Consider the following 16,190-nt stretch of genomic DNA (forward strand, 5'->3'; position numbering starts at 1 on the left):
AGTTCAAAACCATTGTCCTCTACTGACCCCGTCTTCACACATTGTCCAGTGCAAGTGCATGATGAAATTTGTCCTTGATTCACACCTTGTAGCCCTGTTAATTGACTACAGCTGCTCACTAAGTCCCTTTAGAGCTGATGCCAAATACATTAAAATCAACCAGCTGGGTCTGGTTGATTTGTTAGTGTATTTGCATGCAGTACGTGTTTTTATGTTGTGTTGTATTATTATTAACAAACGTGTTCCATCGTCTTCTTTTGTTTTGTGCTGTCACATCATACCATCCCTGAGTTATTTTGGCTCTCAGCACTCAGTTGACCCTCATCATTCCATTGAGTGTATTAACTAAGTATACAGGAGGTACTGTAGGTATTTCAGACATATTTTGCTCCGTGCCAGACGCATCCCGCTGCCCCCGATACGCAAAGGGGTATTGTGTTGGTCTGGTTTCTGCATAGCCCTCCTCGGCTCGACCGAGGGCTCCGGGGCCTGTTTAGTTCTGCCTCAGAGAGCCTCTGCGTTGTGTCAGCCTTTCCCAGGGGGAGCTGGGCTCTGCCGTGCGACCACGCAGAAATTCTGTATGCTCTAGCAAACGGCTTGCTTTGAAAACTCCTCAATGGGTTCAGACACACATTGAGTCTGGGCCCGCCTCAGCCACTGCTCGGTTTAGCCTGCCTCACGGTTGAATGAGCCGGAGCTAAGCAGCTTTGTCCGTGGATGCCCCAACACCCCCCGGATACAGTAATCCCTCCCCGGACCCTCCCCTCCTGATTCCCCTCCCCTTTGAGGTGTTTCCAAACTTTATGAAAGCTCATTTTCAGCCTTGCTGGACCTCTGATAGCCATGTGGAGGAGTGTACAAACAAGTCAAGTTGTTGATGGCTGTTAAACCAGAAAGTCATGAGAGTTTTTAAAGTGGAGTGTTGTAATTGATGAAGGGTTTTGGTCCTTACTGGATTTTTCGTGGTGGATATTTTCATTTCCAGGGCACTGGCTAGAGACTATTCTCTGATTTCTCAGTTACGAACTGCTTTGTAATGCTTATTGAGAAACCTCTTTCTCAAATCAATGTGTCACAAACTGTCAATTCTAACTCCTAATTTTTAAAATCAGTCGTCAATCATTAATCTTGTTTTAGAAATAAAAATACTAGTGTAGTAAATTGTGTCATCACTGATCACATGTATAAAGGGGAGACACTCCAGGTGAAATAAGACAACTGTTATTTTTTTTTAATATACGTAAGTTTTTGTTTCAATATGCAAATTAGGCTTTATCTAATGCTAACATTTGGTGAATTTAGGAGAAACTACAGATGCAAAAAGTGTTGTAAAATATACCCCTAAATGTGTATGTTGGAAGTTTTCTTTCCTCTCGTTTGAAAGAAGACATGTTATGGCAGCAAAATAGTTTAAAAACAAGGTTTTTGCCTGGGCTGTCTCCCCTTAACAAATGTTAACCCACCCCCCAATCATTGTAGAAATATCGACAGTACTTTGTTTCATGTACAAGGTACAGTGTCATAGAAATCATGAATCAAAAATCCATTTACAGAAACTTAAGTGTAGCAATAACAGCTCTTGTCTTGTCCTAAAGATCTACTTTGTACTGCTTTTGTGTCGCTATTAGCTAGTAATGTCATAATGTCATATTTGTGTTGTTTCAAGCGACATGAGACAAGTAAGTGATTGCTTTGTCTTCAGTATATGACATGACTTGTGTGTCTTTTTATGGTGTAAATAATAGTAAAATCATATTAAATGCAGTGCTGTATATCATGGCAGCCATAAGGCAGATGTAATTGAGATAGGTGTCTAATCTCGTCACGTATCGGTGTGTCTTCTCCAGGCTCGCATGGACCGCACCGACATCGGTACTCTGATCATCCCCAACATCCAGATGTCCGACTCGGGCACATACATGTGTGTTGGTAGCAACAACATTGGCTCAAATAGTGCTCCCATTAAAGTCTCTGTGCTCAAAGGTGAGTTGTCTTGATAGTCAAAGAGAATCAAACCCATAACCCCCCCCCCTCCCCCACACACACACACAGCCTCTGAGAAACACAGTAACACAAACAGTAATTGAATGTAATCATGTCAGTCAACTTTATTTTCAGCAACACTAATTAAGAAGCACATTGAATTTAAAAAAACGGAAAGGTAAACAAAACAAGTAACAGTCAACTTTGTAATAAACAAGAAAGGAGAAACAGTCAGTAGCGTCTGTGTTTGAGCAGGGGACCATAGCCTCTCAGTGGTCAGCATCCAGCCAGCTATAGCTGATGTGCAGGAGGGACAGAATCTGGAGCTCAACTGTTTTGCCCCTGGAAATCCTCCTCCACAAGTCACCTGGACGAAAGCCAGTGGACGACTCTCCTCTAACCACCAGGTAATAACACAAAAATTCAAAAGTGGAAAAATGCATCATTGTGCACCCATTAAATCACATCTTAATATTAATTTTGTATTGGCAATAATGACAATATTATTTTATATAGCATTATTTGCCCTTTCTAGTAGTAGTAGTAGTAGTAGTAGTAGTAGTAGTAGTAGCAGTAGAGGTAGTAGTAGTATTTATTTGTCAGAAGTAAAATTGTGATTTTTCCTGTAAGCTGAAGTGAAGTGACTCCTTCCTTCTCTACTGTGTGCAGGTTCTGGGCAGTCAGCTGCGTATCCTGTCAGCCACTCCAGAGGACTCAGGGGAGTATGTCTGCCGGGTGAACGGCAACCCTGGAAACCCAGGATCTCATGTCCAACAAGCCTCTGTGTCGGTGTCTGTCACTTCATCTTCTTCACGTAAGTTGGTCAACTTCAGGGCTCATAAAGGTGCGATTAAAAACAAAGAGCTCCTTTTTCAAATGTGTCCCGGTGATCTGATTAGACTCGACAGCCATTAAGTTACATTTAATGTTGATTACAGTTGATGGCAGCTTCAGTCAGAGGCTGGGAGAAATACATTAAGGGCAGGGTGTTGTTCTCACACTCACACTGCCTCACTTCATGAAAGTACTTTCCAGTGTGACCCAGTGTGATCTCACATTGAATGATTTTCCTCGCTACCGTCCCATGATCTCATCCTCATTCACTCCTCCCTGGACTTCAGCGATGTTTTGAGTTATTTAACTGCTGCCAATAAACACCATACCCACATTGAATGAGTTATTTGTTGCTTCAGGTTTCTGTGAATTGTAGTCAGCTAAATGAAGTGCAATGATTGTGAACAGTAATGTTTAAAACGCTGGTTTCTGCTGCAGGTCTTCAGAGTCCAATCATCGCCATTGAGCCCCACAGTGCTGCAGTGCGTGTGGGGGAGTCGGCCAGCTTCAGGTGTAAGGTGTACAGCGGAGCCCAGCCTGTCAGACTGGAGTGGAAACTGGCCAACAACCAGCCGCTGCCAGGTATCAACCACACACACACTGAGAAGTAAAGCTGCTTAATTAATGAGATCTGATTTTATTCATTCTTTGCAAGCAATTACAACTACAACCCAACCATGAATGACTTCTCTGTTACTTCATTTAATGACTAATTTAGAACTCTGTTTTTCTCAAATCCATTTTCTGTAGACTTGCATTGACATTTTTGCAGCACTAAAGTTTTGCATGTCATTTAGCCCAGCAAGATTTGATGACATACCAGTGCTTTCTGTAGCTTAGTTTTTCTGACACTTTATACCCCTAATTTTGAATATCTTCAAGGGGTGTCTTACACCCAAGATTAAGAACTACTCAACATGTCCAGGCTACTCCAGCAATATAGTTTTGCTCTTCCATAAAACAAAACTACTGGATCACACCCTTGCCATAGTGCAACTGAATAGAATCTTTCATTAGACCCTCCATGCCTCCTAAATGCCCTCCTCTGTCAAACCTCACACTTCCTGTTAAAATGTGCCCAGGCCGAGACACTAATAACGTCATTAGTCTCTGTCCAGAGCTGCATTAGACATGATACAACTAGTTTTGCTGAGTAGTGTTTACCATGATGAGTAAACTGAATATTCATGTATAAAATCAGTGAACTGCTCAGGCTCAGACCAACTCACGTACCATTTAACTTACATTATCGACAGCAGATCTAATGTTTTGCTACTCTGCTCTACAGATAATATTAAAGCTGGCCCTGATGGTTCTGTTATTACCATTACCAATGCCCGCCCTATGAACCATGGCGCCTACCGCTGTGTGGCGAGCAACCCGTTCGGCATCACCCACACCATTGTGTCTTTGATTGTCAAAGGTAAGCCAGCTTTCAGTCTTCTCACACCCATAAAGCTCTAAGTGAAGGGTTCCCTCTAGTGGCTGATCAGATACGGAGTTATAGTATTTTGTATCTGTGCCCTCAGAGTCTCCTGTGGCCACTGTCACTCCTGTTGGACCTATAAGTGTCAGGGTGGGTGAACCCATTAACCTGGAATGCCAGGCATCCGGAGAGCCCCGCCCTTCAGTCTCATGGCACAGGCTGGACAGCAACCGCAAGACCATGCTGAGCAGCCCCGTGCCCATGGAGTCCAATGCAGTCATGCAGGTGATACATCCGACAAAGAAGATCTGTAGAACAGTTTGTTATCCAACACTTCTGTGTTGATATCTGAAGTAACTATGAGGAACCTTTAACTGTTTATGAAGCAGTCTCAATATAAAATCAACACAAAAGGAAAATTCCTCGTAGTAGCTTTAAAGCTTCAAATCTTCAACTTGATGTTTGGTATCAGCTTTTACATTCTGAAACTGTGAATTTTTGTATGGTGAGATATATATATATTTTTTTGCTCGTGCAGATACTAGTGGCACGTGCAGAAGACAGTGGCACTTATGTTTGCACAGCTCGCAACAACGAAGGCACCACTGAGACCAAGGTGGAGGTCATTATTGAGGGAGGCTCTCAAGTGCCCACAGTGCCCAGGGCTTCTGTTCCTGAGCCGCTGATGGTTGTGGTGGAAGGGCAGACGGCAACGCTGCGCTGTGAGGCCCACGGTAATGATGGCTGACGAATGTCATTTATACAGCTGGAATTCACTTTCATCTTACACTTTGCATTTTTCTCTTGTCTTTCTGTGGCACTTTTTATGTTGCATCACCAATACAAAAGATGTCTAAAACACAAAACACCTGTCTTAACTTTTTTTACTGTCGTAATACCGTAAGAATAAAATATTGTCATTCTTCACTAATTTAGCCGAGCATCGAACTTTTTGCTCTTAAATTTGCTTTTCTAGGTTTGCCGTCCCCGACGATCACCTGGTCCAAGCTGCGGTCTCCTCTGCCTTATAGACACAAGGTGGTGGACAACAGCCTGGTGCTGCCCACTGTGGGCCGCCAAGACTCTGGAGAATACATCTGCACTGCAACCAACAACATGGGCACCACTGAAGTCACCGTCATGCTAGATGTAGAGTGTGAGTGCTGTGGTTTTGTTGTTTGCTGTCATTTTATTTGAATTTATAAATTTTGTTGCATGTACAGTGAGTATACAATGTCTCATTTTGTAATGTATATTTTTTGAGCAAACCTTTTTTCTCTCCAGCCCCTCCTTATGCCACTTCTGTGCCTGACGATGTGGCTGTGCGGGTCGGGGAGGTGATCAGGTTGCAGTGCCTTGCGCATGGCACTCCTCCCCTGACCTACACTTGGACCAAGCTGGATGGAAACCTGCCCCCGAGGGCCCAGGTTAGCGGAGGGGATCTTCAGATCGACCTGGCTACCGCTGAGGATGCTGGGAGCTATAAGTGCGTGGCCAGTAACAAAGTAGCCAACAGCGAAGTCATCGCTAAAGTCACAGTCAGATGTAAGTTTACTGATAATATAATGATTTGACATGTTGTAGATAATAAGTCACTTAAAGACTGGTGTGCACCACACATGAAAAAAAATACGTCTACTCTCCGACAAGAACTAAATCTCTTTCCTTCCCATCTGCAGCCCCCTTGGCAGTGCGCGTGTCACCCCAGGTTGAAGTAAAGGCCCAAGGCAGTGCTGTGGAGTTCACCTGTTCGTCAGCAGGCGGCATAGAGACCAGAATTGAATGGCTGAAGGAAGGAGGAGCCCTGCCACCGAACCACCACGTCAAGGACGGGGTGCTCAGGTGACATATACACTCGTATTGCTGTTTGTTTGTTGAAACCAGCTCTGAATGTATCAAAATGTATGATGTTGAAGGACCAATCTGCCAGTTTTGCATGTTTCCCCCATTAAGAACCAGAAGTTGAGCACAATTTATACATAGTATGTACATAAAGGATAAGACTTCCTCAGCGTCTCTGTGGATCTCAGCACCGAGTCTGTTGGTTCCTTCTGAAGATGTAAATCTTCTATAAAAATAAAAAGAAGTCACAAACATATAGTTTCATTTTTTTAAAGGCTAAATTATTTGCTAAAACAGCTGGGCACTGTAGTTTTTATCAAACATTACTCATACAGGAGTAAATTGTGCATTTTTGGGGACTATTTTTAGCAATGTATTGGTGCTCTAGCAAGTATTTAAACCAGCGGGAACGTGTATGTGGGATTGACTCAAAATATACTACACTGACAAATACTCATCTCAATAAAGGAATATTTACCAATTTAAAATGTTGGACAACAATATTGTCTGAAGAATAAGCTATATCAGGGTTTGGTCTTTTCTTGGGAATTATTGACAATAAGAATAAAATAGAATATCACCAGGCTTATCCTTAAATGGGCTAAACATTCAAATCCTTACTGTTTTTAAGGACAAGGTACCTTAGATATTGTGTAATATGTGAATGTGTGTGATTGAATGTCTCTCTGTAGGATTGAGAACCTTGAGCAGAGCAACGAAGGCGTTTATATCTGCAGAGCCAGCAGTGTGTATGGTCAGGCCCAGGACACTGCCAGGTTGACCATCCAAGGTCTGTTACATTCACTGCAGATATACTAGTGTACACCCTGCTTCATCAAAGCCAAATATAACCTGTTGCTTTTTCTTTCCTTTTCCACAGCCCTGCCAAAGGTGATGATCAACGTGCGCACCTCGGTCCAGACTGTGATGATAGGGAACTCTGTGGAGTTTGAGTGCCAGGCTGTTGGCGACCCAGAGCCCACGGTTAAGTGGAGTAAAGTCGGTGGGTCTCTGCCTGCTCACATCATGGTGAAGGGCGGCATGCTGAGGATCGACAAGGTGACGGAGGCCGACGCCGGGCAGTACCGCTGTACGGCCACCAACGACGTGGGCTCGGTCCAGTCACAGGTGGTCCTTAACGTCCAGTGTGAGTGCACAAGAGAAGAAAATAGACTTAAACACATTCTTTTTTTACTTCCATTATACACATAAATCCATGCACTTGCACATACACACACTGATGCATTATGCTGGCACCACTCATTGAAACCCTTTGCCTGTTTGCACAGCTCTTCCTCAAATTGCTGCGCTGCCTGGAACCAAGGAGGTCACAGTTGGGTCTGATGCGGTCTTGCCCTGTGTGGCTTCAGGATACCCTGTACCTGAGATCAAGTGGTCCAAGGTAACCAAGATACTTCTTTAATTCAGTCAGCTTTTTTTTTTGTTGTTGATGCTAATATTATTGATAATGCTGATTGTGTCTCTGTGTCTGTTTCTGTTCCTAGGTGGAAGAAGAGCTTCCTCCTAAGTGTTTCCAGGAGCTCAACACGCTGACGGTTCCTCGCGTCTCCCATGAGGATTCTGGGATATACGTCTGCACCGCCTCTAACAAACAGGGGAAAGTGGAAGCCTTTACTACACTTCAAGTTCACGGTTAGTCTGCGGTGTAGAGAGTACCGGAGGAAGGAATGTCAATAAATAAATGAAAAGAAATGTTTTGAGTATGAACTGCACTGTTTTCTGTATCTAAAAAGAGATGATGTGCTTATTTGTTGTAGAGAGAGTGATGCCATACTTTGCCCAGGAACCCTTGTCCTACCTCACCCTGCCCACCATCAAAAATGCCTACAAGGCTTTCAGCATTAAGATCAACTTCAGACCTGATAATGGTGATGGTAAGGAAGTGCAACTTTAAATTTGCTTCACAGTTCAATTGAATAGTTTATCAATTTAGCCTTTTCTCTCGTTGTATCTTGCAGCGTGGTAATGATTTCTGCTTTTTGTACTGTGTCGTGTACTATGTTTGTCATATTTCCTCATGTATAATTTCACTGCGTCTTTTGTCCCTCCCCTCTCGCCCTCACCTCTCCCCCTCACCAACGTGGTGGGCAGGTCTCATATTGTACGCTGGTGAGTCTCAGTGCTTGAGAACCACAGGAACTACAGACTGATGTTGGCAGCTCTGCTCTTTTTTTGGCTCCATCCTTCTCTCACAATATGCATCCAGCTCAGAGCTGATTTAAGGGCTGTGAAAAGAGATGGAAGAAGATGGTGCATGTTTTCATTTTGGCTTTCGTAAAACCTTTTCATAAAACCACATCGGCTTCATAATAGCTTGGTTACAAATCTACTTTTACATCCCAGTCAACAGCTTCTACACTGCCTACACAGCAGCACTGCTGCTTACAAACACAGTTCTTGTATGCTAGAATTGTTAAATGCAACGCTACGCACACATTTCTGTAGGTGTTCTTTTATTTAAACATTTCTGCAGTTGTGAGAGCCACAGTAAGTCAAATTGCCTTTGCAAAAAATAATATGGCTTCTGTTATCCTAGCCCCAGTTGGTGTGGGTGTGTGGGGACAGGACAGCAAAATGAATGAACACTACATTAAAATGTTTGAAAAATTAAAGGAAAATATGCAGCTGTTATTCTTTAGATTGAACTTTGGATTTTTGCTGTCTCACCACATCCCACCCGCACAGCAACACACGGCCACGAATTTATTGCAGAAGCTATTTGAACGCGCATGGCTCCTTAAATGTATAAATGTGTGATACAAACATCAGAATATTAATGTATGTATGAACATACTTCAACTTTGTGTGTTGCACATTCATGCATTCATGTCTTGATCGCTCATTTTCACAACCTTCAGAGATGACATAGATGGATGTGTGAGAGGGCATGTTCCCACTTCCCTGTGAGCCTCTGTGGCTCATATGAAGCATGTGTTCCCAGCATGTGCACACAGAAAAAGGAGAACAAGCAGTAAAGTGTGACTGGTTGCACTTGGCAGCCCAGTGATGCCCAGATAAGATGACATGTTATATAACCTGGCTTTGGTTGGCTTTGAACTTGCCCCACCATAGCATGCTGCTTTACCGTCCAGCTCTCAAAGAATTTCCCTTGTGTATGAATCACTCCGTTGCAAACGTTGTCCATCCTAAGAAGTCACTTACTCTCATGTTTAGCCTAAAGTTTTGGTTTTCCTGAGTGAAAAAATTCTACCTGTGGGCTGAGATGGTGAATATTAAAGAAATAATTATCTTGAGACAAAGCTGACACACGGAAATTGTTCTACCTTTGACTCAGGAAAATTCCACTTGTTTAAATAAAACTACTAGATTTATTGACTTATTTCGATGCATGTTATTGTAGGGGACGCATTTAGGATTAAGTTTGTAATAATTCTCACTCACCCTGTTTTTGTGGTGCAGGTATGATCCTCTACAATGGCCAGAGGAGGACCACAGGAGCAGACTTTATCTCTCTGGGACTTGTGGGCGGCCGCCTAGAGTTCAGGTCAGTTTATATAATGATCTTAAAAGTTCTACTTATTGACAGAAAGACAGCATGATGACCTTGTTGATAATGATTCTGATGCTGTCTTAGGTTTGACGTGGGCTCAGGCATGGCCGCCATACGCGACCCCAACCCTGTCAAACTGGGAGAGTTTCACACAGTTGAGCTGTATCGCAACCTCACTTTGGGCTATATCATAGTAGACGGAGGGGAGCCCATCAACGGCAGCTCACAGGTACTTCTGTCAATGTTAATGTAGCTCCCACTTTCACATATGTGGATTTGATTTATTCACGTAAATTCATATGTTTCATAAATGCACATTTTCTGTCCTCAGGGCAAGTTCCAGGGCCTGGATCTGAATGAGGAGGTGCATGTGGGTGGTTATCCCAACTACACAGTCCTCACCAAAACAGCCGGAATTAAGACTGGTTTTGTCGGTAAGACGTCACTCTGTTTACACCATGAAAGGAAACATAGGATGGAGGAAAAAGTCCTCTTGGCGTGAAGACTTGTCCTTATATAATGTTGCTACTCTGCAGGCTGTATCCGTCAGCTGGTCATCCAGGGTGAGGAGGTCATTTTCAAAGACCTGGACCGCAGCTCTACTGGCGTCACAAACTGCCCCACGTGCAAAGACCACCCATGCCAGGTCCGTTACATCCATCCACTTGATGTATTTGTAGCATTTGGTCTGTGTTTAATTCCATAGCGTCCAGTTTATTTCTTCCAATGTCATTATTCAGAATGGAGGGATGTGTGATGACTCAGAAGCCAGCTTGTACAAGTGTGGCTGCCCCAGAGGATTCACAGGCAGCAACTGCCAGCACCACTCATCCCTGCACTGTCACTCAGGTACATGAGAATCTCCACCTGACCACAAAGATAAATCAAAATACCTGGATGTTTCTATCAACTCTATCCGTGTGCACCAACGTAAAAATAAAGTGTTTTATGTCTCTGTGACTTAAATTCCCACAGAGGCCTGCGGACCAGACGCCACTTGCATCAACCGCCAAAATGGCCTGGGCTACGACTGCCGCTGCCATCTTGGCAAGTTTGGAAACAAATGCATGGATGGTAAGACAGGAAGTTACTCTCATCTACAAAAAAGTATTCCGAGTATTTTAGCGAGTTATGCAATATTGGTATTGATGTTTTTCCTACAAGAAATTCTCGTTTTTAATGCCTTTTCCTACTTGTTTACTTTCACTAGGGGAATTGGTGACCACTCCACTGTTTGATGGCGAGGAGTCATACATTGCTTATCCTCCCCTGACCAACATCCATGATGACCTGCGTGTTGAGCTGGAGTTCAAGCCCCTGGAAAGAGATGGCCTGATGTTCTTCTGTGGAGGGAAGAAAATGAAGGTGGAGGACTTTGTGGCCATCTCCATGGTGGAGGGACATGTAGAGTTCAGATATGAACTGGGCACAGGTAAAGAATCAATACAAATCTTTAGTAGTTTCATAAAGGTATTGATTTATTTGTCCTTAGAATAATATCCTGTGTGCTTTTGTAAATTAACATTATGAAGATTTTTAGCACAGGTTGAGTTAGAGAGACTCAAATTTAGACACAAAGAATTTTAAGGAAGGTAGCAACATTCAAGATGTCTCTGTGCCTATTTTGATTTTCAGGCCAAGCAATCCTTCTAAGTTCAGAGCCGGTCTCTCTGGGGCAGTGGCACCGAGTTGTAGCCGAGCGAAACAAGAGGGCCGGCCACCTGAAGGTCGATCAAGGCCCACTGGAGAAAAAAACGTCTCCAGGAAAAGCCCAGGGCCTCAATATCCACACCCCCATGTACCTGGGAGGAGTCCCCAACATGGACATCCTGCCCAAGCCTGCCAATGTCAGCGAACTGTTTGAGGGATGTATAGGAGAGGTGAGAGATCTCTCTGTGCTAAAAAAGAAAAGAAAATGTAATTAATATTGTTCTGTATTTGGTTTCTTAAACTTGTCTGTGCTGCGTGCTTAGGTTTCCATCAACAACAAGAAGGTGGATCTGTCCTACAGCTTCACAGAAAGCAGATCTATCCGCAAGTGTGTGGACAACAGCCCCTGTGACCGCCGGCCCTGCCTGAATGGTGGTCACTGCATGTCAAATGTTGAATATGAGTACCAGTGCCTCTGTAAGGATGGATTTGAAGGTTAGTGTTCACACTCAAGAGTCTTCTTAACACTGGAAAAGTCAAAGCATGCATCAAATCTGCCCAGTATTCCTGCACTACATCTGTGTTTTCAGCCTATTTTCTACTTCATTATCTATAAGTGGAAGATTTTCAGAGCCGTATTTTGTCAAAGGCCACCTCCTCCTAAAACAATGAGCATTTTCCATGTATTATCTCCAGACACTATGAACTCGCCCTGCCTTTGATGTAAACTTGACCCCCGACCTTTCACTCCTGACCCATAACTGGTATGTGACCCCGCAGGTGAGCGTTGTGAGGTCGTGAAAGACGCGTGCCAGAGCAACCGTGAATGCCAAAATGGCGGCAGCTGTGTCGGCGGCCAGTGTGTGTGTGCACCTGGCCGCACAGGTCTAAACTGTGAAGAAAGTAAGTATGGACTAGCTACACAACCATGTATACCAAATATTATACCTAAATCAAAGCCAGAAATAGCAGAACGTGTGGGGGACCATGGTTGCATTTTATTGTTAATTTATAATTATGCAATTTCAGTAGCAGATTCTAAAAGGAGTTCTGGAAAGCAAAACTCCAAATCTCCAAAGCTATCGCATTACTACATACACCGGCATCCTATGGAGAAAGATATTCATCATCAAAGCAGAAAGACTAGACCCACAGCCAGAAATGAGCACACATGGCTCACATTCTCCACAGTATAAAGCCCTTCTAACATCAGACAGCTCACCCCCAGCATTGCACTGCATGCTGGGAGGGTTAACCCTAAGTAATCACGTATGTTTTACCCCTGCACTCTCATAGCTATATATCCTGCACACACAGGCCAGGTCTCCAGCTTCCCCGAGGCCCTGAGGAATTTGGAAAGTAGCGAGGCAAATGGTACAGTATCTCAATATTCAGTCTGCCTGACACGACTGTGACTAACAGGGGCCCATCTGAGCTTGAGGGGCCCGCATCCCCCTCCAAGCTCAACCCAAACTGTCTATTGCCTAACACATGTTCGCGCATACCAAACATGCGTCTGTACTCAACTGAGGCTCTTATCCCGTTTGTGAAGTTGGGAGAGGGGAATTCTGCATCTGTAATGAAAGGTAACAGGATGGTAGACTGTTGTTGGGAGATCAACTGAATCGTGCTGCCTGTTTTTAGACCCAGATGGAAATGTGGAATTCCCCTTGTTTTTCTTTTTCCCTATCGTCATGTCAATGCCTGTAAGATGGCTACTCATAACATTGAGTCTTGTCTCCGTCTACCTCAAGAATGCCTGTCTATACAATAATAAAATAAACAAAAATACTTGTTTTTCTTTCTAAAACCATCTCAGTCTGAATATTAAATATGTTCCACACATTTATTCTGTTACTAACAACTGAAACTTGTCTGTTGAAAGCACAGTGTGATGGTGGTTGGGGTGAGATGAGATGCATTTGGAATATATGTATTGGTGCATGGACCCGTGGTCAGTTCAGTTTGATCTCTGTGGAAGCTCAGAAATGGTGCAGCGTGTGAGGAATGGTAAACAAATCGCTCCCGTGTTGGTGAGGACTGTCATCGGTTTGCATCATGGAGCCTGGTTTGGTCATGCTGAAGAGTTTTGTTATTTTTGTTTTTGAAATTGCAGTATTTGGATATGAATTTGGGGCACATAAAGTGTGACTATGTAGCTTTTGAGAGAAGAAATAACATCATCTTCCTCTTGAAAAGTTGTAAGCAATAAAACACAAACTTAATTTCTCATTTCTATACACTCTGAGGTTTTGCTGCTACAGACTTGGTGTGTGATCTGGTGTGTGCTTAGGGTGGCTAATTTAGTTGTATCACTGAATTTAAACAAAAAGTAAACATACTGTGTTTATTGAAATGATCTCTGACATGCTAAAACCTATTGTGACCGTAAGCAAAGAAGAGTAGTAAAGTCATCAGCCACCAAGCTACTAGTCATAAAAGACCAAGTTTTATTGCTTATGAATTCAACTTTTCTTTGATAAGAGATACAACGTGTTCTATAGTTTCACTTTCGTCACCACTAACAAATAAAATACATTTCTAAGTGATTTCAGAATACCTCTTCTTTATCTGTAACTGTTGTACGTATCCAAGCCTTTGGGTTTCTTCCATGCTTTCGCCACTGGAGGGCACTATAGCAGTGAGAATGAAAGTCCACAGCAGCTATTATTATTATTTGAATAGCATTGTGATGTATATGTACTGTATTTTTTTCTAGATTCACCCTATCAGTATGCGGCTCATTTCCACGATGATGGATACATTGCCCTTCCTAAATCTGTTTTCCCAAGAAGGTAACTATAGTTTGCTTTTCTACACTGTTATAACACTTATAGCACATTGTTTCTGCATGGAGTACCTGAGATTTATTCTTTAAATGTTGCATAAGAAAATACCAGTCATGCATAATTCTAGAATCTAAATATTCCCAATGTAATCATTAACTGCCCTAAACTGTCAACAGCCTCAACAAACACATTTTTTTTCTACCAAAATGTTTTGGCTGGTTAGGAGGTCTTGCCTAAAACAATATTTCAAAGGGGATACATTATTTTAAAAAATTAGACCAAATTTTAAACCGATAGACTGTATATAAGAAGGTCAAACCAGATGTATTATTAGGAGTTGATGAAAAAAAAATATATTTTTTTTTTCTGTTTTAGCGCCCATGACTCGCCAGAGACAATCGAACTGGAGATCAACACAAGCTCCTCTGAGGGCCTGATCTTGTGGCAGGGAGTGGTGAGTCCTGGTTACTAATAGTACTGAGCTATGGTTTAATCCAAATCTTAAAATGGATACTTACACCTTCCCTTCCACATTGTCATCCTCACCCTAACATGGCTACTGCACTTAAGCACTCTTAATCGTCACCATTACTTCATCTTTAAAGACGTGATGCTCATTAATGTTCTCATAGCATTCAGAGATTTATTTTCATTTTTTTTTACGTAGGCCTCAACAATAATACATATCTTACACAATACTGCATTCTCTTTCATTTCAGTGTTCACTGTTTAATTCATACTTGTCCCACTGAGGCTGTGACATCGTTGGGCATGTTGGCTGCGAGCCAAGCTCTATCTCACACCACTAAATAAATGCATGTTGCTTCTCTAACTCACCCTCCATTTTCCTCAGGAGACCAATGGCGCACGCAATTTGCGAAAGGTGCATGCTAGTAAAAAGGTATCCACTCAAACACAAGACACTCTATATTTATTTTGCATGTTTCATAACATGTGCTTTACATTCAAATGTGTATAACAGTTTTGAGATACTACTGGAGCATCCCATCATTTGAAGTGAGAAAGTGTTTGTTTTGCACAATGTGCAAGATGTTTTCTATTGTCGCTGTTATTTTGCACGGAGGGTTTCATGTCACACTTCTACAAATACAGTCGGGAGCAATCTGTCTGCTCCGCCTCATGTTTGCTATTATAACAGTTGGTGCGGAAAATTACTGCAGCTGTTCAGTGATTCACAGTATTCAATCCTACAGCATTCTCTCCCTCTGCTCACAAAACACATTTATTTCCAGGAACTTGGAGAACATGGCAAAGGCAAGGACTTCATCAGCCTCGGTCTGCAGAATGGACACCTTGTTTTCAGGTGACTCAGCCCTGTAACCCTGTAGTTCTGTTGACACCTTGATGAGTTTTATCAGTATCAGCGCTTATTAATGTACTAATGCTGATGATATGGTATCCAGTTACCAGTTGGGCAGCGGAGAGGCAGCGATCTTGTCCCGGAGGACCATCAATGATGGGAGATGGCATAAGGTCACAGCAGTCAGGTAAGTTTGCATATATACTGTATATGATATATTATACCAGCTATTATCAATATATTAACTGCTTCTGCAATTTTCTGATTTGTCTGTTTATGACCAGTGCTTGTATTGAGACGTGTTTGTCGCCTCATGTTTCTCCTTTTCTTGCAGAACTGGAAAAGATGGATACATCCAGATTGATGGAGGAGCCGCGCTACATGGACAGTCTAAAGGCAGAAGCCTTATGGTCAACACCAAAGGCAGTATATACCTTGGTGAGTGAATTAAAAGCACGGAGGCCCAAAACTGACTACTTAATGTGATGAACGGTTTATCTGATTGAACTGTGACAATGTGTTTGAATCTCAAAGTTGATATTAATTAGTTAACATTCAGGCATCTTTCTCCCTTTTCGCTCTCGATTTTAAACCCCGATGTTGGGCTCGATGACTGTCAGCCATCGTTCATCAGCCCAACCCTAATTCAAATGGAGCGTGAAAAGATATAAAGCTTGATACTATTCCCAAGAATACCTTCGTAAACAAACAAAAAAAACCTGTGTGGCTAGCTTATTCAACTGAAAACACTGGTGTCTAAATACAGTAAGCACCAGGCTGTTCAGCGAGCTACCTGGCTAAAGCTAGCTTTCT

General features: G+C 42.7%; 1 protein-coding gene across 11 annotated transcripts in view; it reads left to right on the top strand.

The window, feature by feature from the left end:
• Positions 1–16,190, top strand: part of hspg2 (heparan sulfate proteoglycan 2) — an 84,821-nt gene that overhangs the window by 65,391 nt on the left and 3,240 nt on the right. For 7 of the 11 annotated variants that reach the window (XM_031845846.1, XM_031845853.1, XM_031845852.1 and 4 more), the window contains 33 exons: positions 1,848–1,983; positions 2,239–2,390; positions 2,653–2,797; positions 3,256–3,399; positions 4,106–4,240; positions 4,347–4,528; positions 4,782–4,977; positions 5,220–5,399; positions 5,528–5,788; positions 5,923–6,085; positions 6,778–6,875; positions 6,966–7,232; positions 7,375–7,487; positions 7,591–7,738; positions 7,864–7,980; positions 8,198–8,215; positions 9,527–9,611; positions 9,702–9,846; positions 9,949–10,051; positions 10,154–10,263; positions 10,358–10,466; positions 10,593–10,691; positions 10,828–11,049; positions 11,253–11,497; positions 11,591–11,762; positions 12,048–12,170; positions 12,585–12,641; positions 13,987–14,062; positions 14,432–14,510; positions 14,910–14,957; positions 15,310–15,380; positions 15,481–15,564; positions 15,712–15,815. In XM_031845846.1, coding sequence (XP_031701706.1) covers positions 1,848–1,983; positions 2,239–2,390; positions 2,653–2,797; positions 3,256–3,399; positions 4,106–4,240; positions 4,347–4,528; positions 4,782–4,977; positions 5,220–5,399; positions 5,528–5,788; positions 5,923–6,085; positions 6,778–6,875; positions 6,966–7,232; positions 7,375–7,487; positions 7,591–7,738; positions 7,864–7,980; positions 8,198–8,215; positions 9,527–9,611; positions 9,702–9,846; positions 9,949–10,051; positions 10,154–10,263; positions 10,358–10,466; positions 10,593–10,691; positions 10,828–11,049; positions 11,253–11,497; positions 11,591–11,762; positions 12,048–12,170; positions 12,585–12,641; positions 13,987–14,062; positions 14,432–14,510; positions 14,910–14,957; positions 15,310–15,380; positions 15,481–15,564; positions 15,712–15,815 — 4,387 coding nt within the window. The remainder of the gene's footprint in view (positions 1–1,847; positions 1,984–2,238; positions 2,391–2,652; positions 2,798–3,255; positions 3,400–4,105; positions 4,241–4,346; positions 4,529–4,781; positions 4,978–5,219; positions 5,400–5,527; positions 5,789–5,922; positions 6,086–6,777; positions 6,876–6,965; positions 7,233–7,374; positions 7,488–7,590; positions 7,739–7,863; positions 7,981–8,197; positions 8,216–9,526; positions 9,612–9,701; positions 9,847–9,948; positions 10,052–10,153; positions 10,264–10,357; positions 10,467–10,592; positions 10,692–10,827; positions 11,050–11,252; positions 11,498–11,590; positions 11,763–12,047; positions 12,171–12,584; positions 12,642–13,986; positions 14,063–14,431; positions 14,511–14,909; positions 14,958–15,309; positions 15,381–15,480; positions 15,565–15,711; positions 15,816–16,190) is intronic. The other 4 variants (XM_031845849.1, XM_031845856.1, XM_031845851.1 and 1 more) reach the window with 3 other exon arrangements.

The sequence above is a fragment of the Anarrhichthys ocellatus genome, unplaced genomic scaffold, assembly GCF_004355925.1.
Source record: "Anarrhichthys ocellatus isolate YVR2014 unplaced genomic scaffold, GSC_Weel_1.0 scaffold5, whole genome shotgun sequence".
Classification (NCBI taxonomy): Eukaryota; Metazoa; Chordata; class Actinopteri; order Perciformes; family Anarhichadidae; genus Anarrhichthys; species Anarrhichthys ocellatus.